This window comes from Poecilia reticulata, linkage group LG9, assembly GCF_000633615.1.
Source record: "Poecilia reticulata strain Guanapo linkage group LG9, Guppy_female_1.0+MT, whole genome shotgun sequence".
NCBI classification, from domain to species: Eukaryota; Metazoa; Chordata; class Actinopteri; order Cyprinodontiformes; family Poeciliidae; genus Poecilia; species Poecilia reticulata.
In genome coordinates, this window is record NC_024339.1 from 4,707,498 (window position 1) to 4,732,288 (window position 24,791).

Below are 24,791 nucleotides of genomic sequence, written 5' to 3' on the forward strand. Positions count from 1 at the left end.
TTTTCTCTAATACTTGAATGTTTCAAGTTTACTTCCGTATTCTTGATAACGCAAAGAGTTGTCAGAGTCGAACTCTGATAGTTAGATAGTTATAAATTATTCTGCTCAACTAGATAGTTATAAATTATTCTGCTCTATGAGTGGGTTATGGAGGATATTGAGATATTGAGACGGTTTGCAGTCGGAGCCTATCGAGCTGTTGTATTTGGGCTGCAGAGAGCTCTCTCCTCCTCCAGTCCTGCTGCAACACGGGTAGGTTGTTAAATATTTATGTCTGAAGGTTGCTGACAGGCCGCAGAGCGACCACATCCACACGTAGCGCCTTTTATACAGCTTCTGCCGCCATCTAGTGTTAACGGTGGAAATTACAGCATATTTTAAAGACTTCTAACAATGACCGTAACCCTTAAAAACATGGACATGTTTCTCAATACATAAAACTGTGGGGTGTAACACAAAATAAACTGACTTTATACATCAGATTCCTGAAAATTATAATAATAATAAAAAAAAGGAATTCAACCACATAGTGTCAGTATCACCTATCTTATCAAACAGACTTTTCTTCTTTTCTTTATATAAAGAATAACGTACGTAGAGCAAGACATATAAAAGAAAGGGGACAGTATAAAATGTTTATCCAAATGTATATAATGGTATTTGAATTGTGAATGTGAACATGTTTGAAATAAATAAACTAAGATAAGCTAGACTAAGCTAAAGCTATGCAAAACTAAGCAACTAAAACTAAGCTAAGTTAAACTAAACTAATTTAAGAACTGATAGGTGTTGGAAGTGACTGGATTATCTGAATTTCAGGATTTGTGACCCAAAGCTTTTGTCAAATTATAGCATGTTGTCAGTTTTTACAATCCCGGTCACTACAGATTATAAACTCTAACAAATACTTAACTCTGTTTTCTGACACGATTCTTACATCTACCAAGTCAAACTTTTTGTAGACATGTGTATCACACTGTAGAAAAAAAAAGCTGAAATGCAGGCAATAAATTGATTAAATTTTGTCTCATTCACCATAAAAAACTGACATTCTTTTATCACTTTAAGCTAATGTGAAACTTACATTAGATTGGTTTTGTATAATTGTAAAAGTTTAATGGTGTATTGTCTTGTTCCTATGAAGTGAAAAAAGTAAATAAATTACCTTTTTTTTCTTAATTGTGTCCTGACTTGTACGGTAAAATAAAAACTAATCTCAGTATTGTTGTCTGTGTCAAGTGGTTGAGGCCCTTTCATAAKTGGAGCATTATGGCTTTTGCCAGAATGCGCAGCTTCTAAAACTGTTTTAGAAATTGTTTTGGAGTTTAGTTAAAATTAGCTAAATTAAAGAAAAGGTTGCCTTTTTTATTAGCTATTATGACTAACATGTCCAATAGTATTTCTTTGTGCATTTTGGACATAGATGTGCAATGAATTTTTACAATATATTAGCTTTTATTTTCAGTAGGTTAGACCATTTCAATATTATTAATACAAGCCTCTGTAAAAGGAAGGGGAAAAATCCAGAAAGCTGCTGCAAGAATCCTTTTCTCTTATGTGACATTTACTTTTGCTATGTTTTTATCGTGATTCTTTTATCGTCGTTCTTTTATTTTTACTGTAAAGCACTTTAAAATTGCGTTACATTTATTTTGAAAACCGGAAAATCTCCTTGTCATTGATATGCGCTTTGAGAGTGGGGGGGGAAAAAAGTGTTGCCGTGCAACATTTAGCTTAGACCTTACCAGAAGTTTATCCAACAAATAGTCTGTTGTCGGAACCTCCGGACCTTGGCTGTCAACGTCAAGCTTCCACCCGCTAGGATGACAGAGCTGCGGCATCGAGGAGCCAAAGAAGGCGAGTCTCCGTTAGAGCAGCAGCCATCAGAGGACAAGGTAACGCTAGCCAGCCTGGGCTCAGATGCTAGCATCATGTAGCCGCTTAGCGGGGTGATGTTATCCTGTGGCTGGAAACGAGCCTCACGAGCTCAGCTGGTTTCATCTCATTTACTCAGCAGAGCTCTTTGAAAAATTATCTTAATTATTCCCTTGACGACTCGAAAACCACCGAGAGGCTCAAAAATATAAATGACCAGTTTTAACAAATTGTACTATCCGTTAGTCGATGCCCCTGTTTGTCTGAGTGAACGTTTCTTGGGGGGGGGGGGGAACAACATGCATAGCCAAAAATCAAAACATTAAATTGATAAACAAAATAGGGCGTTTTTTTAACCCATGCTTTACACTAAAGCACAGATAAATAGCTTTGAATGTCATGACGGCTTTATTAATCATGGGGCAAGTGTTTTTTTTTGTTTGTTTTTTTTTTTTATACTGAGCTTGTCAAGGAGAAACAGCTCAAAATAAACTGATTGGTGAGACGGTTAGTGCCTGGAGAAACATTAGCCTTAGCCTGCCTGGGCTTGAAGCTTTAGCCTGACTGGTGGGACTTCTCCAGAAACACCCTCCATCATAGTGTTGCGAAGCACGATGCAATTCACGCTTCACTCGCATTAAAGAGATATGAAAGCGTTTTGCGTTCACACTGTCCAGTCAGATGACTGTGTCTTAATGCCTAATCCGAGTCAATAAAGGGGCGTGGCGCCGGAGTGACGGCGGAATGGATCCGTTTAGAGGCGCGTGATCACAGAGCAGCTAAAGCGGCCCCTCCCAGTTTAATCAACTTTGTGTCCTGTCTTCTTCTCCGCTCCTAATTCTGTCTAAACTCAGTACTAGAAAGTAGAAATACCTGGGAAAAAGTGCGTTTTGGTTTTAGTTGAAACTAGTTCTAGGAACAGAATAAGCAACAATAACAACAAAAATGTTTCCATATATTTGCTTTTACATTGTCTAAAACATCAAACATTATTATTGCTATTATTTTTATGGCTATTGTATTAAAAATCCAAAATAGTTTTATGTTTTTGATTACAGATGCACTGATCATAGATTTTGTCCCTGACTACCAATCACCAATTTCTTGCAAAGCTCTGATGTGCTGATTCTGATTTTAGCCAACACAACTACTTTATAATTACTTTATTTATTTATACTGTAAAGTGCCTTCAGATGACATTTATTGTGAATTGATGCAACATAAATAAAGGTACCTAAATTTAAGATGTATGAATAATAACAATGTATTTCCCCCCCACATATTGCATAGAAAATTTAACCTTATTAACTGTAAAATGTTTATTGTAAAATTAAGCAATTTTTTTGTTGTTGTTTCTGCATCACTGAAGCAAAAAATAATAAAAAAAATCCTCCAAATTGCAACTAAACAAACTTGCATCATATCTTCAACAAAAAATGTTGCTGTGTTTTTGCCACCTAAAGTATTTAAGGTATGTCATATAACAATATAATTAAGACACATTTAAAACAAACAATAATCTAACGTAATGTTTGAGAGGAAAAAGCTTGATTGTTAAATTGTTCGGTCATTAATTWTAGCTATCCAGAAGGCGCTTTGTTATGTCATATAAAGTATTTCCAGCATGACAATCTTATTCAAACAATAGGATTTCCTGAAAGACGGCAGCGTTTCCCAACCCAGAGCTTCTCCTTACAGTCGCTACCAAACATTGGGGGCTATTTCAGTACCAGGGCTGAGGGAGGGTCTGTGGAGAACATCAACCGGTTCGATGGTTCTGACCTCCACTGATGCAACTCCAGAGATAGTTTTATATTTAGTCTGCCTTGTTCAAGACATTATTCATACATTGTACTTCTACATTTATTAAAAGCTTGATCAGCACTGATGATCACTGTTGTTTAGTATCGTCTCTCATATTGTTGATGAAGGTCGAAAACACCACGAGCAGGATTCCTGTGGCGTCAGCTGTCGGACCCTCGGGAAAGGAAGTTAATTTGGGTTCATGTTGCAAGTTGGAAAATCAGCTTGCAAATTGTCCCGTATATATTCGTACCTGTATTACAACTGGGATCGAAGCGATTAATTGCCATGAATCGATTATTAAATCATCATAATTATTAATCAATCATTGGACCATACAGACTCAAAAAAGGCCATTTGCTGAAAAAACAACACACTCAGAGCAGTAATTAAACCAAAACTGTACAAAAAAATCTATACAGTTTGCATTTAGCATAAAAAATAACTTATTTTCTGTATATGTTCCACTAAAAACTAGTTTTAGCTTCACCTGGTTCAAATTCAGAAAATAAAATCTCCTGTCAAGCACCTTTTGCTATTTGATTTCTGATTGTTTTATTTTTGGATTAACCAATCAAAAATTCAGAACAACACTGGAGCTGAGCTTTGAGTGGGTGTTTTCTTTTTCTTTTTTTTTGTAGCAGCTGCAGGTGCATCCTTTGTTACGTTTATGAAGTGTTCACTTAAAAAAAAAACTGTCAAATGCATTATAGGTGCTAAAATGTTTTATCCTTTAATGTATTTTTAAGGTCATATTAAAAACCTGAATTGGTTAAATAAAAAATGTGCAGAATGCACCAAATTAATACGATTAATCGTCAGAGTAATCAAAAGAATAATCAATTTACCGAAACGGTCATTACATGCAGCCATAGCTTCTAAATGCTGCTGCTTTTAGAAATGCATGGTTTTTTTTATCTTGCGACATGTTCTCAATTGAAATTCCGCTTTTGACTTTGACTAGAGCTTTTTGACAACGGGTAATTTAAAAAAAATTTTTTTAGTTTCGTTTATCCATTTGATCTAAGCCATTCCACTGTAGGCGCTGCAGTGTTAGTTTAACCAGATCACATGTTGTGGTGAGTGCAAACATGATGTCTTTCAACAGGTCCTCTGTGTTGCCACACGTCCATATCTAAAATTACATATAGTCTAGTCAGGCTAGATAAAGTAGTTCATGACTAAAATTTGAGCTCTGCAGCTCATTTTATATAAAAAAAAATGCTTTAAAGTACTGTTTTCTTTTCAGTTAATTTAAATTATTATGTGTTACTTTGCTTGGACAGGGTTTCCAGAAGTGTACTATAAGCCTGGCGGGCCACCAGGCTTTACTACTCCTTGCCAGGCTGAGCGTTGCTTGTTTATTTGCTTCAGGTTTGTTTCTTAATGCTCGTGATTATTAGATTATTAGATTAATAGATTAATAGACTCGTGGTCTATCATAGTTCTGCATATTAGCTTCTCTTTAGCTGGCTGCAAACTTTTATCAGTATATAACATTTGAAATTAGATGTAGAAAGTTATGAGATTCATGTTGTTTTTTAAGACTTTATATTTGGTGTTTAGGTATTGTTACTAATGTCTTCCGATACCACACAATTACCTAGTGATATTTTCAAATTTTCTGTCAACTATAAATATTTTTTTTTTATTAAAAGACATGGCAGGCCGCTGGTGGACTGCTATAGTGCCACTTAGCAAGTGGTAAGTCCAGTTGTAAAAARCTCAGCTCCAGTGTTGTTCTGCTTCAATGTAAATTGACTAAATGTGTAAAAGTTGAAGACATGTGAAAACTTTCGACAGCTCTCTATATTATAAATGTTTTATTTCAGAGACTCCTTAAACTTAAAGCCTGGAGTTGATGGTTACATCAAATTAAATTCTAGGTTGCGTTGAGGCTGAGCATCACACTGAACACACAGCTGTTGGTCTTCAGGAAGCTTTTCACGTGGGAGGGGATCAGTATATTTACCGCTGGTAGCTCACTAATTTAACTTGACTGAAATGCCTAATCATCATCACCCAGCATGCATTGTGCTCCGGCAGCAGCGGTGGACTCTGTAATTAAAAATTTGCGCTGAAGGATGTCGACCAAACAAATGAAGAAACTCTCGGTGGTGGTTCGTTTTATTTTTCTCTTTTCCAAATTTGAAGTGAGACGGTTTAAAGTTATGAAAGAAATCGAATAGTTAGTATTTCAATAAAAGCATGTCAAATACGAGCCAGTTAATTGGTTTTCAGATTGATCTGGGAAGGAGGCGTTGATGGTTTGAGGATGCAGCGTTTGCTAATGGATTGGTCACTTAAGAAAAAAAGAAGAGAGACTTGCTAACAAGACAACATGGAAGGGGAGGAGAGTATAGATTGAAATGGGTTCCTATTTTTAACTCCAGCATCCTGAATGGCAGATATTGTCTCCATAGAAACCAGCACATAGAAAAGGGTTTAGCGGCTGTGTGTGTGTGTGTGTGTGTGTGTGTGTGTGTGTGTGTGTGTGTGTGTGTGTGCTGTGTGGGACATTGCATAATGTTGTTTTGATATATATTTTCCTTAAACTGACATAAATTTCCATTAATAGAAAAACATATTCCGTAACATTAAAATGCAGGGCTTCCCTCTGGGTGTATAGACATCCAGAATTCATATTTATTAACCTTGGAGTGACACCGTCTCTGTGTTTCATTAAGGCCCCGTCCAGTCAACATACGGCTCTGACAGCTCAACAATATGGAGGGAGATTCTCTGTCAGCGCTTCGCTTCCCACGCACAGCGCTGCCCTGATGGTCTGCTTGGCTAATTTTAGTGCTCCCTTAGGCTTGATGAAGCTGATGGACAATCCCCCCAGCAGCTCAGTCCCATGTCATCATTTGTTAAACTAGATTTTAGTCTGAATAAAACACTTTCTTCTCACTTTCGTCTCAAAATAAACACTGTGTATACAGTGTATACGGTAACGACGCATGCTCCATATGTCTTTAAGTGTTTTTCCCCAAACTCGTTGTCTATCATAGTTCTGCATATTAGCTTCTCTTTAGCTGGCTGCAAACTTATCAGCGTTTGAAATTTGATGTAGAAAGTTATGAGATTCATCATGGAAAGTTGTAATTCTCTGAATACACCAACCCACTTCCAGTCTTTTCTTCACTTTTTTTTTATCCTTTGTGTAAATTGTTTGACTGGTTTGTCGAATTAAAGCTTTCCCAGTAAGTCCCATTCTTTTCAGTAGCAGAAATGAAGACGACAGRCAGAATGAGGTCAGTTGGTTTTGCATGCACGGCTGTCGGTCTTGTGCGTCTCTGCGTCGCTCTGTGATGATAACCTGTCCGGGCCGTCACCTGCCTCTCGTCCAATTACACGCCAAAAAAGGAGAAAAGGTGATTAATGGGACATTGTTGCCAGCAGCGTAATCCCCAGCAGGCCAGCAACTGGAGCGCAAACATCAGACACAGACTCATTGATAATACCAGACCGGCTTTTAGCTCCATGGCTTCTTTCCATGTATGAGACTTTTTGGTTGGTCAGAAATAAAAACATTTTACCTGAACGTCCACACTTTCCTGTCCTGCATCACATGACTGTTGACAGTTCTAGAGCTAGCGTGCTAACTGGACCTATTATAGCTACAAAAGCAACAGTTGTTGGTCTAAAATATTAGAAGAGTGTGCTTTTGTTTTAAATAGTAAACCATCTACTGTTAGGGTGATGTGTAGCATCCTAGTTAGTCGCCTGTTTTTGCTAGAACATTCTGTTTTTATACTGCGTACTGTAATTAATAACCTGCTGCGGTCGTTCGGTGGACTGTTCCAAATAAACCAATGAAACATCTTTAAGCTGAGAGTTTCTAGGATTGGGAGATATAAACTTAAAGTTTTATTACAATATTTTGTTGTGCTATTCTGATAACAGTCTAAAGTGATGATAAGAACAATTTGTTACTCTTTTACTAGACAACTGTGTCGCCCGCATGGAACAACAATCATAGCCCCATAAACATTAACATTGTCATTCGTAATACGATTCTTTCGTGTCAAGGCTTTCTAAATCCAAAAAGGTCAACATTGATGGCCTTCATGCCTGTTTTATTTCTCCTGTGTGTGTGTGTGTGTGTGTTCAAAGGGCTCAGACAGCGAACTGAAAGCAGACAAAGATGGCGTCTCCGACGAGTCCAAGGTGGACTCGGGAGTCCCCGAGGTGCCGGTTCCTCCTGACGACACCCCCGAAGTTCTCAACAAGGCCTTGTCTGGACTCTCCTCAAGGTCACCCTCAGAGTCGGACACATTTAGTTCTCCGTGTTGTTCTGGATGCGCTTTTGTAAGCTGAAATCATTTTTGTTTGTTTTTCCCCCGTAGATGGAAGAACTGGTGGGTACGAGGCATCCTAACACTAGCCATGATCTCCTTCTTCTTCTTTATCATCTACCTGGGCCCCATGGTGCTCATGATGATTGTGAGTACCAACCAAACCTCTGAAAGTTTCACGCATCAAAAATTAGAAACTGCAGATCAAACCGTCTTGGACGTGCTCAGCCTTCGCTTAGAGCAGCAGAACAGAGGCCTGGTAGTTCCACCTGCTGGAGTTACAAAATATGAAACCAGTAAGAAAAGCCCCTGACTCGGCCTCACCCAGTCACATGCAAACATGTGAATTTGTTTATGGAACTAACCAGCTGCACCACACAGAATAMATGAGTTTGTTTTCACCAGGCAGCCTGAAGATACTCAAAATCTGACAAAACCATAAGTATGGTTTGGGCATCGCATTACAAACTGCTGAGGTCACAGGAACAGGAGGATACTGGGACTAGACAATATGGCTAGAAAACGTATCACGATACAAGCGTTGCATATCGGTCGATAACGATAATTATTGATTAGTTTCTTTTTTAATATCTAAAATACTGTTGATGTAAACTTGCTCTATCTACCTCACATTACTTCTGTCTGTTTTGTGATTTTCTCAGTTGTCGTTTGACTTCACAATTTGACGCCTCAAAAATGGGCCTCCGTCTCTTTAAGAAGCTCCTGCTAAGCTTTCTGCATAGCAACTAAAATCCCTCTGCGCATTTAATCCTGGCCTCTCCTGCTCCTCCTCCAGCCATGTTTCGCTTTCCTCCGTTTACGTTTTGTTGCATTTTTAGGATTTTATTGCATTCTTTTTATTTTGTTTGGTTAAGCTTGATGCAAACCTTACAACCCAACAGAGCTTATGGTAGAAATAAATATTACACTTGTTCTGCTCTTTGAATATTGAGGAAACTGGAAAGCTTTTTCTTTTTTTCATTCTTTTGATGTAATGTAAACCTTTCAAAGCCTGTCTGACTCCTCCTAATATAAACCTTTAGAAGTCAGTTTTTAATGCRAGGTTTTTTCTCTCTGTCTCTGTTCAGGTCCTCTGCGTTCAGATCAAGTGTTTCCATGAAATCATCACGATTGGGTACAACGTGTACCACTCCTACGACCTGCCCTGGTTCCGGACGCTGAGCTGGTGAGGCCTGCATCGCTAAAATAGGAACATCTAACAAAATGAGCCGTCTTGGTTTGTTTCTCATTATATTGTCTAAATTTTTTTACGTTGCAGATGTCCTGAGGTTTGTTTTCTGGCCTCTTGTAGTTTGTTCACGTTGTAGATTGTTCCTTAAAGCTGCAGTATGTGACTTTCATCTAAAATATGTATGTTTTTTTACATTTTTGTTACAATTATCAATATGTCATGACGGTATAAGACAGACAATTTGGGAAAAAAATCTGCATTCTCCCAGTACAAACTGCAGAATTACGTCTTAGTGCTGTCAGTCACTCTCGTGCTCTCCCCCTCCAGGTTGCTCTTAGCTAAGCTACAGCTGTTTCACCACATTGTAGCCTTCCACTAATGCTATTAGTCATCTGCCTCGACATAGTGACGGTTTTAATAAATATTGAAAAGATGTTTTTGTAAATCCGTAACTAATAGCAGGTTTGAGTTTTAGCAGCAGTAGGAAACCCTGTAGCTATTTTTATGCCACAAGCCTGAAAAAAACCTGCTGGAAAACAAAAGTCTGTCGCAAACCACACATATGTGAGCCGTCCAGGTTTTCTTCAGGCGTGGCGACCTCTCATTGGTCCGTGTTTAACCGCCACCCCGTGCCCCGCAGGTACTTCCTGCTGTGCGTGAACTACTTCTTCTATGGCGAGACAGTGACCGATTACTTCTTCACACTGGTGCAGAGAGAGGAGCCTCTTCGCATCCTCAGCAAATACCACCGCTTCATCTCCTTCGCACTCTACCTCACAGGTACGGCCGGAGCGGAAAGCCGAGCGGGAATGCCAGGGGTTGAGTTTCTCGTTGTGGACGGGGTTACTTTCTGGGTTTTTGTGTTTTCCCAGGATAGCAGTTACCGTTTTTCTAAACCGTTTTACATCTTTATGTCTTTAATTTGTAAATATGACAATATTTTCACAATTAAACAAAAATTCTTGTAACCTAGCCCTAACAGTCTGTCGTACAACTCCCAGAACGGATGATTGGGAGGAAAAAAAGGCACTTTTTGAAAATATTTTCTGTCATTTGTAATTTTTGTTTTAGAAAAGAAAGTGGGAAAAAAAAAGCTAAAGGCTTTTTAGCAGAAACGGCAATGGAATGCATCCGGGTTGCTTATTATTTTGGACTCGATTTGAAAAAAACTGGAAAAAATATTTCATTTGTTCTCAGCAATAAAAAAAGGATTTAGGTCAGTCTTTATTTGAAAATATTTGCTGTATTCACTATTCAGTCAACTTTTTTACAGCAATTAAAAGCGGATTTGACTGCACTAAAGTGTGTTTTATAGCAGTGGTCCCCAACCCCTGGTTGGTACCGGGCCGCGCAAGAAATAATTAAATATTTCCATTTTATGTATTATTTGAGTCTGGAGGATCTTTTATTTTGAAAATCCTTTAACCGGATTCTCTCGGTTACTTGCGCGCCAACATTGAGTCCACAAGCAGCAAAATGAGTAAGAAACAGATCAGATGTCTTTGGAAAGTTTCTTTGCAAAGGGGAAAARCYCAGAGAAGAGACAGGAGAATGGATTTATCCCGGACCGGTAGGTGAGTCTCACGTTACAAGTCCGCTCTGCGTAACATGCGGTGACCGGCTGCTAATGAGGCAATGAAGCTTCAACGAAGCTTCAAATTGATTCGCCACGCAGACTGTGCATATAAGCAACACTTCGGGTGTCATTGTCTCTCGTCACTCCATGATGGGACCGTCTTGTTGCAGATATACAAGCTCAGGGCTCCCATTAGTTGTTATCGTGAGTTAAAATTTTCACGAAAGTAAAATGTTTGTTTTTGTGGTGCATCGGTATCTATTTTGAATAAACGTTACCATAGCAACCAGAATCAGAGCGCGTTTAGGCAGTGATCGAGAGGAGATGAGTAGAGCTTGTGAGTCTTAAGTCTGGTTTAGACGGCAAGATTTAAGAATTGTCGGCCGATTCTCCAAACCTCTGTGATCACAGAGCTGATAAAATAACAACAGGTTCGATCAGTTCATGTCCAGCCTCACGGCAGGAGCAACATGCCACACGAACTGATTCCAGTCACAAACATTCAACAGGTTGTATTCTCGTTCCCAGTCAGGGGAAACCCCACAGGCTGCGATAAAAAGGCCAAGACAACCCAAATAGGGTATATTCAGGATTTAGCGGGAACACCAACATGCAGAAGCCTTATCTGACGCCCCCCCCACCCCCCACAGGAAAATTTCCAACTCTTGTCCTGTCTGCGGTAATAAAAAGGTTGGGGACCACTGATTTATAGCATAAAGTCAATGAGTAAATGTGGTCCTAGTTACCATGAAAATAGAAGAAACCAGAAAGTTAGGAAAAGATTATTACATTTTGTTGCTTCTAACATTTTTTTGTAAGGAGATTTTAATTAAAATCAAAGTTTTGACCTAATTTATTGAATTTTTGTCCTCACAAAATCAATCCACGGCTGCAAACGGCCCTCGGGCCACACATTAAACACAACAACAACGCTGCACAATATATGGTGAATATACTGTGATTCCAATGTAAATATGTGGAAAATGAATATCATAAAGCAGCGTTTGAAGCGTATTATTTTTTGGCTATGAAGCTCTAAGTGTTATGTTAGTGGACTAACGGTGTTACTGCAAATGTTAAAGAGATGAGAAAGAAAACGGGCGCATAGTGCAACGAATATCGTCAACGTAATATTTTTCAGGCACTAACAATGGGAATATCACACAAATACAGACAGAGCATAATAGGAACATGTTAGTTTTTCATATAGATAAATACATGACAGGATTAAAAAAAAATTGCAAATTTTTTTTTTGTCGTTTCCAATTTTGCGCAGCCCTAATATGCAACATAAATGTTATATTTTTAATTTCAGATTTTAGAACAACTTTTACATCGGGAGGGAAAACCCTTTACTTTCTAGAGTGAGGCCAGCAGAGTGAGCCCTTTCCACTAATTAAAGGCCTTGTATCATCGGTCGTCTTCTGTTGGAGAGAGACTAATGCATGAAAAAACTTACAGAAGAAACAGTAAAGCCACTCTTTCCTTTTGCCTTTTTACCAGTAGCAAAAAACATTTCCTATTTGTTTTTGTAAGAACCACAGAGGAGGGGCCACAAAGCCGCAGGCAGCAAACCTAGCATATGACCAGATTGTAGTAATATGCTTGAATGGCCCAGTCAAAGTCCAGATCCTGTTGCAGAACTTTGAAAACTATTAACGGACATTCTCATTCCAACCTGTCTGTATATGCAGAGCTGGTGGAGTCGCACCTCGACACGGTTTTAGTTGCAGCTGAGTTCTCTCTCTTTAAACCTTGACCTGCATCGTCGGTGAAAATCTGAGGCTGTGAAAGTTGGATCGGTCGTTTCCGGCACTGAGCAAAACCTTCAGTCCCACTTCCTGAGCTGCAGAGCGTCAGTTAGTAACTCAGCGCTGCTGCAGCTTCTGACTGGCGCCAAACAGGATGTGGGGAGGTGGGAAGGAAACACCTAAACTTTTTTTTTTTTTTTTTCCGACCTGAGTTGAAGACAAAACTGAAGTTTCCTACGAATGTGAAAACTATTTCACGGTGCCGTTTTCCTTTAAACTTTTAAATCTCAAACTCCATTCATATTTCCTTAAGTCAATTTTCAGAGAGAGCACTTCCTGTTTGTCTTTGCTTCTCAGCGTCCTCTCCCCACATCGGCCACGGAGACAAAAAGCCGAGGGCCCCTAACGTTAACGCCTGAAACGGGTCAAGCTAAATTTAGTTTGACCTCAGATGACCTCATTTGTGAACGATTTAGTCTCCTCCTCCTTTACGTGTGTTCATCGTTGCTCTGCTCCTGCAGGTTTCTGCATGTTCGTGCTGAGCTTGGTGAAGAAACATTACCGCCTTCAGTTCTACATGGTGAGTGTTGGCTCCGCCTCTTCCTGCYGTCCTCCCCGGTGGGCTGCGCTATCGATGAGGCGAGCTGGGGAGGGGGAAATCTTCCTAATGATGATTTCAGTCCTAATTAGAGCAAAAGCAATGACCAAAATCTGCATCTTTATTATTTAGTAAGACATTCATATGGAGTCATGTCGATGTGAATAATTTGTCATGGTGCACCTGCATTTATAAAGTCCTGATGCCAACAATGCATTGAAAATGAAGGTTTTATCATTTTTAACAGGTATAATAGTAATATTATATGGAAGTCTATTTCCTCCTTGAAAGAAAAAATAAAAGCCCAACAGGAAGTCTTGATTACGAGAATAAAAGTCATAATTTCCTGTTTCAAAGTGATAAATATGGAAATAAAAGTCATGGTTTTTGACTTGATCATAATTTTTTGAGTTTCATAAAGTCATAATTCGGAGAATGAAGGTAATGATTTTTAGTTTTTCATGTCATAGTTTCTACTTTAAGTCCAAATTCACAGCATGTTGAGTCATAGTTACGAGAACAAGTCAAAATTTTGACTTTTAAAGTCATAATTAGGAGAATAAATGTCAGAGTTGAGTTTGTCATCATTTCTACGCTAAAAGGTGATAAATTGGATTTTTTTTTTTAGTTTTGGATTTTTCATAAATGTGACTTCAAAGGTCATAATTTCCAGTCTAAAGGTAATAATTACAAGAACAAAAGTCAGAATTGTAGATTTTAAACTTATAATTACACGAAGTCATAATTAGGACTTCTAAAGTTAATTTTGAGTTTTAAAGTGGTAAATACAAAAATAAAAGTTGTGATTTCAAACAGAGCAGGCACTCACATAAAACTTGTAATTATAACTTTAAAACTCACAAATACAACTTCCTGTTGGGATTGTATTTTTTTCCTATAAGGCAGAAATGGACAACCAAATGTTCAATTGTGTTCCAAATTCCTTAAAACTACAAAATTCCCAACATTTAAAATGCAAAACCAGAGAATATCAGCTGTGGCCTGAGATGAAAAGTAACAACTGAACATGTGTTGGTGTTGCTATGCCAACATTATTTTAGTCAGAAAGTTTCTCCGCCTTAAATTTCTTCTTTTGTGGTGTAATAAGCGAACAGCCAGGTGGCAGAAAACCAGTCACTGACCGTAAAACGGCTCTGCAGCCTCAAAACGTCTGTGGTTGAGCTGCAGCTAATGGACACTTCAGCTAATATTAATAAAGATTTATGTGTAAATTCAAGCTTGTGTAATTCTGACCTGTTGCTTTGAAGAGGAAAATGAATACATTTCCAGCTGTGTGCTTCAGTTTGGTTTGGTTTTTTCAGAGCTCTTCTTGTTCTGTCCTCAGTTTGGCTGGACCCATGTGACTCTGCTGATCGTAGTGACCCAGTCCCACCTCATCATCCACAACCTGTTCGAGGGGATGATCTGGTGAGTCGTCGCGTCCGCACCGATGCCACTCGTCGAGTTAAACCCGAATTAGCTCGTCTTGTTCTTCTCTGCGGTGATTCAGATGATAGAGTTCAGGGTTTTTTTTCCCCTCTCAACAGGTTCATCGTTCCCATTTCCTGTGTGATCTGCAACGACATCATGGCCTACATGTTTGGTTTCTTCTTCGGCCGAACACCGCTCATTAAGGTAGCATGAAAACATTTCAATTTGATGTTTCTGGGAGCGTTTAGTAGGCCTGTCGCAATAAATCAATGATAAATTAAAATGAGCTCGATATATTCCATTAGCTTGATTGCTTTTTTTTTTTTTTTTCTTGGGTCTCCATTCAGACTGGATGACAAAAGTCTTCAGTCTGGTGATTTGGTCTCAACTGTCCCCCTTTCTGAAGGACAGTTGTGTTGGAAGAAACTTTGATGTCCATTTCATTTGTTGTTTGGGTTGTTTTGGTTATTTGGTTTAGATATTTAAAATGTCTTCCAGTTCCTATTATGGCATATTGGGGTCATATGTAAATATATATAGTAAATTGCACTAAAAAAAACTCTTGAGATTTTGAGACTAATCTTAGACTTGCACTTTATTGTCACTGCAAAAGATATGAGAGTGAATTTGGCAACAAAATGTTGTTGCTTGGCTACCGGAGTACAAAGAATAAACACTGTAAAGCTAAACGTTTGACTTTAAACAGTCATAAAAGCTCAGTAATTTCTAGAAAAGTTTTGAGATTGTTCCAAAATTTTAGTTTTTTTTTCTTCTATAAAATTTTCAACTTTTGCAAGGAAAACTTTTTCCTGATTAGTCTCAAAAATGTGAGATTTTTGGCTGAAATTTACTCCATTTTTTTCTATCCACAATGGCCCTAACATGCCGTCGTAAGTTCCAGTGTGAATGTTAGTTAAAAATTAAAGTTTGCTGACCTTTGAGGTGATCTACATGCATTATTGTACCATTATCATTATATTACTTGAAAATTGTCTCAAGACAATATTATCGTTTATTGCGATAACTTCTGGGACAATTTATTTATCGTCAGGCCTCATATTGGATCAGTTTCAGTCAAAGACAAATTGAGTTACATAAAATACGCTGAGCCAGACGTGACGGCGTATGAATGCTTGATTTTGTCTGTTGCAGCTGTCGCCTAAGAAGACCTGGGAGGGATTTATTGGTGGATTATTCGCCACTATTGTGTTTGGTATCATGGTGAGACGAACATTGAATCTCTAATTTAAAACTAAAGTCTTCTAGGACTTCTGAAGTCTTGTAAAAGTCATGTACTGTAACTGAAGAGCGTCTTCCTCCTCCTCCTCCTGTCAGCTCTCCTACGTCATGGCTGGATACCGCTACTTTGTTTGTCCTGTGGAGTTCAACAACGACTCCAACCGTTTCCAGGTGGACTGTGAGCCATCAGAGCTGTTTCAGCTGCAGGAATACAGCCTGCCAGGAGTCCTGGAGTCTGTCACCGGATGGGTATGATGACCTTATCCCTAATGGAACGACAGTCTTACAAAAATAGCCAGGAAACGTTCGTAAGCCAGCTAATGCCTGCTTCACACGGCAAGATTTACAAAGAGATTCCACCATACATGGTGATTAAAAATAAAGAAATAAAATCGTAGGTACAGCAGGTTTTGGTTGTACAACCGATGTCACTCACCAAGATTCAGATGTCAGGTGGGAAATCTTGCAAAACCTCTCGAGATCAAACATGAGTTCAAAGTAAACAAGCATGGCCGACTGGGAAGAAGTGCTGACAATCTGGGAAATCAGGGCAAAAATAAGCATCAAAGTTTTTGCAGTGTGAACAAGACGAAAGAAGGGAAACCGTAGCCCAGAGGTAAACATGGAAGCATGGTGGCCTTCTACTGTACAGATAACAAGGAAGAGAATAACAACTGTAATAAATGACACCACCCAAATAGAGACGGTTACAGGGCATTGAAGAGAATATCCAGTCTGTTGTCAGGACGCATGAGTTGGTGCAGTGATGCCTGCGTGAGCCGCAACGTCACACCTGTTTGTCATTTCTTGTTTTTTTTATTATTATGGGAGATAAAATTGCCATTTTCGTCAGTGTTGAAGTGAAAAAATAAATTTTTCTTGTGTCTCTATGTTTTGAGACTGTTGATTTTAATTGTATCAACCTTTGACCCTCCATGTTAAACAGATGTTGGGTTCTGTAAACCAGCTATCTGTGGCTGTCTGCCTCCAACCCTGTCCTCTTGTGTCCACAGACCACCGTGCATCTGTATCCGTTCCAGATCCACAGCATCGCTCTCTCCTCCTTCGCCTCCATTGTGGGGCCCTTCGGTGGCTTCTTCGCCAGCGGCTTCAAGAGAGCATTTAAGATCAAGGTAGGACGTCCTCAGGAGGCTCTCACCATCTGCATGAACCACTTTCACTCACCGCTTGTTTGCAGCCGTGTATCTGCGTCATGTTCGAACTTCAGCGCACGGTGAAAGCTCGTCTTCTCTCCTTTCAGGACTTTGCCAACACCATACCGGGTCACGGAGGCATTATGGACAGATTTGACTGCCAGTACATAATGGCCACATTCGTCAATGTCTACATTGCCAGCTTCATCAGGTAAACTCTCACATGTGAACTCTAAAACACAGTGAAAGTTTAATCTGTCACATTCAGACACAAGCATCTTTTTTTTTTTTTTTGTTTAATGTTGAATTTTATCTTGGATATCCCCACAAGAGCGATTCATTTTTTCTGTGTTCATTTCTTTTTTCTGTCTGAACTCACCTTGATTCTCTCTATATGTGACAAAACTAACTAGAAAGCAGCAGCATCATCCTAAGGCTTAGTCAGATGCATCTACTTGAATTAATTGACATACACTTAATTGTCTTTTAATGATTTATTAGAGTCAAATTGGCTGCAAGTCCTTTGTTTAGTGTTGTAGTTTGGCCGCCATCCCACAGAGGGCGCCGCTGGTCATCGTGAAGCGGAGCCAGAAACAAAGATGGCTGTGCCGAATGAAAACAAGCAGAGGGAAGCAGTCTGAACAGAGTCCAATGTGGGATGAATGTTGCACTTTATTCTTTTCTGATTTTGAAATATGAACACTGGACAAGCAGCTTACGTTGCCACGTTAATATTGCTCATTCTGTCGATCTGAAAACAAGTAAATGTCTGAATTTGAAAAGTCGAACATTTGCTAGAAAAACTTTCAGAAATTTTGAGATTAATCTCAGAAATTTCCTTGGAAAAACAAGGAAATTTCAGATTGTTTACTACAAAATTTCTTAGATTAATCTCCAAATTTGTGGGGAAGAAAAGGATTAAATTTCCATCCACAATGACGGTAATAAACCTTCGTAGATCAGAGGCCCGTCAACGTCAAAACAGTCTGATTTCAACATCACACATTCATCTTTGCTTCATATTTGACATTTTGCAGTAAGGAAAAGACCCCTCACCTCTATTTTTTGTTCTTCAGAATATTTACATTTGACTCCTGTTTCGTTTCCTCTCAGGGGCCCCAACCCCAGTAAGGTGGTCCAACAGCTCCTGGCCCTGCGGTCCGACCAGCAGCTCTATATCTTCAACTCCCTGAAGGCTCATCTGACGGAGAAGGGTCTGCTGCGGGCTGCCGAGGCGGCCGCCTAGCCCGGCGGCGCCCTCAGAGAACCCGTGTTTATTTGTGAGCGAGGACACATCAATGAAAACCGAGAAAAAGGAAAAAAAAAAAAAAACATTCAGCTTTTGCCATTCCATTTTATTTTGGGTTGGAGCGTTGTGTTTCTGTGCTTGTCTGCTCTGTGGATCATCATTCTGACGGCAGTGTTTTCAGCTTCGGTTAAAGTCCAGCCCCTCATTATCTGTGTAGCTGATTATATTTAGGTTGTTTTTTTTTTTAAATCAACACTGTTGGTCAGACGTACATTTCTGCCTTGTTTACACAATATTCCTCGATACTATCGGCTCACGTGTGTTAATATTTTATCGTACGTCTTTTTTTAATCTAAAGCAGTGCTCTAAACCCCGTTAACACTGTAATGTTACTGCAGCGTCACCMTCCCACCTATGTCTAGCTACATTTTCTTTTGATTGTGATTGTTACTATTTATACAGAGACGGTTTTTATATTTCAGATGTTCTATTGTGTCTTAATGTCTGTTTTATTCAGGCAGTTGTGTGCATTTTTGTGTCTTTTTGTTATGTCGTTTTGTTTCAGTTGAGTCATTTCCAAGCCTTTCACGCTTGGCCAAATCATTATCACATCATCATGTAGACATTTGAATTCCAACCAAACCTTTCAGTCACGTAAATTTCTAAAGCAACTGTGCTTTCTAAAACAATCTCTCTGTATGCTAGCGACCTCACTCTCACCTGTTTGCTAGCTTTCATTAGTTTTTTTTAAACTCTCCCACGGTCTTGGCGTGACGCTCAGGAGGAGCGTGGCAGATGTCACGGTCGGACAGTGGGGAGGATGGTTATTTCCTGACACGCACACAAGCAAGCAAACCTCGTGAAAGCGCACGTGGAGCACCGTTCAGGACCGTGCGCTTGGTAAAAGGCCCGTGGGGTAAAAATAACACCTCATCTAGTGTTTTTTTTTTTCTTCCTTTGTGCAGCCAACTTCCTCTTTGAAGGTTGTTTTTTATTTCACCTCTTGAATGCTATGGCGGTTGGGATAGTAAAAATTTTGGGGGCACAATGATTCCTGCACTGCCATTTCTGATCCTGTGTGTCGTTCGGCAGCGTCACAGCAGAGACGCTCTGTTCACAAAGTTCATACACTGAACCTCAGTAAGGATGTTAGCATGTTGGGCTAAGGCACATCTGCTAACTTTGCACCTTGCCAATACTGTATGTGTTCATTCATTCCTCTAGGTTTATTAGTCATTTTATGTGCTATTTATGCCAAGTGTGATTTGATAGTAAAGCATAAGCTCCTGTGGTGTTTGGTTTCTTTAGAGGTAGCATGTCTGGACACTTTAATAGACACGCCAGCAGGTGTTTAGGTTAGCATGCCCTACAGAAACGGCAACACGTGTTCACTGATATGGCTTTTTTTCTTTAGCTAATGCTGATATTCCACATGATTTATTTATGCTTTCCTAGATATAATTTGTTCTAACCTGAGCTCAGAATTTTAAAAATGTCTGACACATCTGTACTGAGTTAGGCCCAATCCACTGCTGGTCAGGCCGATATTTGCCACAGCCGACGGATTTATTGGCTTTCTTGTGCGGTCTGGAATTTATTAAAACATCTGTATTAATTTAGCTCTTTTACTGATGTTCCACCTCGATTATTTTTATTTGCTTAACTAGGATCCAATTTTTGGAGGGTAGAAACATTTATAGACTCGCAGAGATATTTCCTGTCGTAACTAATTCAACGGCACACACAACGCTGATCGCCCTTTGGGTTTATCTGTAGGTGTTTTAAGTATTTCACTCTTCTACATTTTATACAAGCACCTTGTGCGACCATTTTTGAAGCATCGGCTTAATTATCTCTTTTTTTTTCTCTTGCTTTATTCTGGTAGCGACTTTCCTAAGTTGATTACTTCTTTTTTTATCATTTGGCATTAGAATTTTGCCAAACTTCTATGAGTATGAGTATAAAACATTAGACACGTTAAGACAATATTTGCTGTTTTTTAAATATGTCCCTACATTATCCGCCGAATGCTAATTTGTAGCCACCATGTGTTTCTTTTGTTTTTTTTTGTATTAGGAATCTAAGGCAGCATGACGTTACGAAAACGTGCAATCCAAGTATTATTGTACAGGATTGCAGCATTGAAACTCGCATTTACTGTTGGTTTCCTTTAAAACATTGAAATGTCTCAGATCCATTTGAATTTCTTTCACTAAAATCTGTACCAGGTGTGGGTATCAAGGGCAGCAAAGCATTTTCTTTTTTCCCATGATGAAGCATTAATGCCTGGTAACAGAAATGCAATACTGTACCAAATATTACATCCACGCAGTCTTTTGTGATTATGGAATTACACGACTAACGTGATTCAATATATTGTGCAGCTCCACTAGAGTATACCAAAATATTCCTGTTACTGTTGGTGTTTTTTTTTTTTTTCCGAAATATCTTTTAGAACGTGAAATATAAGATTACTCAGAAGAAGAAATTTAGTTTTCAGTTTTTTTCCATCCTTCTCTAAAGACGTCCATTATTGGAAATAATTCATTGCAGAATTCAAACTAACATCTTGTAAGATTATGTGTTTCTATAGTTAAAATCTGATTAGCAATCTAAGTAAATTCTTTTGCACTGATGGTGTTTTAGATAACGATTTTGTTCAAAGGACCCTTTAGTATTTCTAACTAAAACCAGATGACTTCTGTTAGTACGATGGAATAAAACCAATATTTGTAACAAACTGCATTTGGTGTAGTAGCAGAAAAGGAAAAGGGCGGTAAATAGTGGCTTCTTTTAAACGTGTTCCTGGTGTTTATGTTCATTTTATATACCATCTTCTCGTTTTTTTTTCAAGCATATCACCCAGACGTCACTTTTCCCCGGTGTTTGAATTTAATTCTATGATTATTTATTGACGTCATTCGAAACGTCATCTTTCTCAAGTTATTTATTAACTCTCTAACTCTGCTGTAATTTTAAAATATATGTTGGTGTTCTTTTAGTAGTTTTTTGTCGTCAGGCAAAAAAAAACCCCAAAAAGAAAAACATTATCGCCATGTGCGAAAAAAAAAAAAAAAGTGTAAAAGTAGCTGAAGAGTTTCTTCGCTGTTGCCGTGGTTGCTGTTGCTAGGCTCCTGTCCTGTTCGGTGTCGTGCCTCAGCTCGGGTGCTCGTTGCTTATGATTTACGTAGTCTCCCCCTTAAACATTATGGCAACAGAAGCCGCAAAAGTAGTTACATTTTTACAAAATTTTAATTTTCGGTTCAGCAGCTCAGCACTGCCCTTCCACTTACCTGCCACCAGAGGGAGCCAGAGCTCCTGTTTTCGGCCTGTTGATTATGACCTTAAGGCTGTTCATAAATGGAGATATTTGGCCATTTGTTACTTCTGCTTAGAACAATCCGCTGCCCTTTTATGAAAAAGTTAGTTTACTAGATAAACTTTTTCTTTTCGTTCATCTTCAGGGCTCCACTGACCTGCTGTGCACTGTGTTTTGCCAGGAGTCTATCAGAGGAATGTAAGGGAGTCATGTCTGTCCATCTTGCTGTGCAGGCTCTCCTAAGTGAAACATTTTACTTTATTATGCGCATAGATTACCTTATAAATCTGTAAAAAAAATAAATACATAAATAAAAAATCTGTATATCCTTTATCTGTGCAATGGTTTGGTAAATTGTAAAATATCTAGAGGTATTCTTTAACGCTGAAATGTGTTTTTTGGCTATGTTCAGAGAAAAAATAAATAAATGTATTTAAAGACATGGAGGCGTACTCTGTGACTTCTTCCTTCTCTTTTTTTTTTCGTGGTCATCTTCCCCATTTTGAAACTTATTCGGTCGATTTCCTCTCACCAGCCTCTATAAAAAGTTCTCATTTTGTTTGACGATAAGAGACCTTTCAGTCGGTGGCGGCGTAGGCTTTCACCTTTTAGAGAAGTGGGTATGTAGATACAGTAGCTGGATGGATTTGTGCCCCTGCAGCCCAAGCGGTGAGGCAACATGCTCACTGAACCAGTCATAACAAGAGGCATAAAACCATTTCCTTTAAGAAGACGCTGGTGGTGGTTTCTTCTTCTTCTCTTGACACCGGTGAACATTAGTCACTTGAAGACTCTGCACAGCGAATCCACATCCCCCCCCTCTCCCAGCCACTTGGTCAGCTTCATGAAGACGGGCACTAACATGGAAACGCCGGCGACATGAAGGGATGAGTTACAAGCTGCTACCTGAAGGAAAAGAAAAAAAAACAGAGCAATTAACACGCAGGAAACAGGAAGTGCGATCTGCATTATCATCAGTTTGCGTGTTTTAATGTGTGCGTGTGAAAGTGTGTGTGTGTGTGTGTGTGTGCGTGTTTTTGCAAAACGGTGCATGTGGGAACTTAAGCACCTTACCTGTGCCGTTGGAGAATGTCTCTGAAACTACCTCGGAACTGGGACTTCAGCACCTTCAAGACCGAGACGGCTCGGATAGGTAAGGCTGGCTGGCGTCGTCGGCTGTCAGACGGGATGCGAGGCTTCCTCTCTGCCTGCTTCACACACACTATGGGCAGTTTGAGCAGATGCTGTCATCTAGAGACAGAAAAAAACCAATGAAAGGTCCTTATTTATTTGCTTCTCTGTTTTCTTTAAGCTTTTGGGATTTGTCACACAAATATGACTCGAATGTGTGTGAGAGAGGTAGAAATAAAAAAAAAAACGACCGCCAGATTGTGCCTCCAGCGTTCTCGATGTGGGTTTTTTCCGTGGTTGAGCCGTCTACGTCGATGATAACCAGATTTGCTTTTAGAACCTCACCTGCAACGCAAATCAATGTTATCCATTTTCTACCGTTCTCTGTTTGGGACGCGTAGGACTATTTAAAGTGTTTTGCAAGTGGTTCACCATTTCCACGTTTGTGTGTTTTTGCAGAATGGTGTGCGCAAGTATGTCAGAGTCACTGATACCACACTGAGCTGTGTTTGCACAGGGAGAACTCGGTGAGGTAGCTTGCCTTAGTTCCTCTCACGACACAGCGGTTGCAACATCCACACAAGCAGAGGTCCTGAAGCGGCGGCGTTTCTGCCTTCGTTCTAATCGGGTTTTACAATCAGCCCCAACTGGAGGTTCGGCACAGTGGAAGGAAGTAGCTGCTCTCACTCGTGTTCACTTTATCTACTTCAAAAATCACATCTACTGCCAACTGTGTCGTGGTCTTAACTCAATTTATTGAGGGATACAGTTCTTAAATGCTCATGACCGTCAACTTGTTTCCATCAGACCGTGACGGGTGACTGATTTGTTGACTTAGAAGTTCACTGATGCAGGCTGTCAGCAGGAAACTGATGCAAGAGCTTAGTTTCTGCAAATGTAGCTCTACCTACCTGTACATACGAGTGGTGTGTGTACTTACTTAAAACTTGTTTATGTTGCCTCTTTAGGACCTCTTAGCAATCACTTACGTACCCAGGTTCAAAGGATGCTTTCCTCCAGCCCGGTGCTGATGCAGTGGAATATTGTTTTTGGGATGACAGGTTGAGTTTAGGGTATGTGGCAAGGCTAGGTGTTGCACAAATGAATGGAAGTCTATACCGTTTCCTTATACGGATAGAAATGAAAACCTGCGTGTGTGTGTGTGTGTGTGTGTGTGTCTGAGCGTATTTGTGCAATCATGCTACATAATGTCCTTTCATGAGAATCTGAGAGGTCAAGTTCAGAGCTTTGGGAGTGAATGTTGCAAACCTGACACAGGATTTCCTGATGATTCCATTCAGCATTGCAGAAACTGTTCAGTGAATGTTTTGACATTTTGCAACATCCACTTGCAGGTAGACTATGTGACGTTTATAATAATAAAAAAATGTTTGTTTTATTTTACGTATAAATAAATACGTATATCATGATGGCATAGTTCAAGATAATCTGAGACAAAATCAAACTTCTCCCAATGCTACTGTTATCGTCTGAAGAAATGCACCAATCAGAGCTAATCAATCAATCAACCTAGAGCACCTGCTGCTAAATGTGCTAATGTTACAACTTACTGTTAATGGAAAACAGTTATATGCTGTCATCAATGGTCATACTAACTAGCCTTAGCATTGGTAGCAGGCAATGTAGTGTTGTACCAGTTGTAGCTTAGCACAGATCAAGCCAAATGGGATGAGCATAGCAGTGATTGACAGAGCTAAGATCCTCCTTCTTGCTCTGATTGGTTGTTTTTGATTAAATTATGCATTTTTCATTCATGTACGCGCTGCTAAATACGCTAATGGCAGAGAAACAACTTAATGTTACAGGCAACCATTTATTCTTCATCCTCAGTGGCCATGCTGACTGGCCTTAGAATTCATGACAGGCTGTTTTAGGAATTTGCTGTAGCGTAGCACAGAGAAAGAGGGAGAGGGTGAGCAGCCTGTACATGAGGACAATTGGCAGCACTAAGACCCCCCTCCTGTCTGATTGGTTGTTTCTGACCGAGCTAGAGGAGCTCAGTTTTACTCAGATTATTTGTCTCATGTTACACTGTCATGACACAGTGGCAGCTTTAACAAATATGTAAAAAAAGACAAAAACAAACATATTTTTTATAAGTTACATACCCAAGATTTAAATTATTGTTCTTATCCTGGGGCGTCTTTCAAAAGT

At 39.4% G+C, this 24,791-nt stretch overlaps 2 protein-coding genes across 2 annotated transcripts in view; both read left to right on the forward strand.

The window, feature by feature from the left end:
• Window positions 1–1,669: 1,669 nt before the first annotated feature.
• Window positions 1,670–21,613, forward strand: cds2 (CDP-diacylglycerol synthase (phosphatidate cytidylyltransferase) 2). Its single transcript, XM_008417680.2, has 13 exons — window positions 1,670–1,895; window positions 7,795–7,934; window positions 8,028–8,124; window positions 9,065–9,162; window positions 9,809–9,948; window positions 13,017–13,075; window positions 14,439–14,521; window positions 14,641–14,728; window positions 15,677–15,745; window positions 15,860–16,012; window positions 16,777–16,896; window positions 17,025–17,128; window positions 18,031–21,613. The coding sequence occupies exons 1-13, from the start codon at window positions 1,824–1,826 to the stop codon at window positions 18,161–18,163; spliced, it is 1,356 nt and encodes a 451-aa protein (XP_008415902.1). The 5' UTR covers window positions 1,670–1,823; the 3' UTR covers window positions 18,164–21,613.
• Window positions 21,614–22,029: 416 nt separating this feature from the next.
• The window catches only part of arhgap25 (Rho GTPase activating protein 25), a 30,611-nt gene continuing 27,849 nt past the window's right edge, over window positions 22,030–24,791 (forward strand). The window contains exon 1 of the mRNA XM_008417710.2: window positions 22,030–22,638. Coding sequence (XP_008415932.1) covers window positions 22,575–22,638 — 64 coding nt within the window. The 5' untranslated portion in view covers window positions 22,030–22,574. The remainder of the gene's footprint in view (window positions 22,639–24,791) is intronic.

Excerpts from the sequence above, each read along its gene's own strand:
- cds2 (XM_008417680.2), top strand. The coding sequence starts at position 1,824 with ATGACAGAGCTGCGGCATCGAGGAGCCAAAGAAGGCGAGTCTCCGTTA. Across the intron at positions 14,522-14,640 it reads CTGTTCGAGGGGATGATCTG|GTTCATCGTTCCCATTTCCT; the intron begins GTGAGTCGTCGC and ends CCCTCTCAACAG. Across the intron at positions 15,746-15,859 it reads CTATTGTGTTTGGTATCATG|CTCTCCTACGTCATGGCTGG; the intron begins GTGAGACGAACA and ends TCCTCCTGTCAG.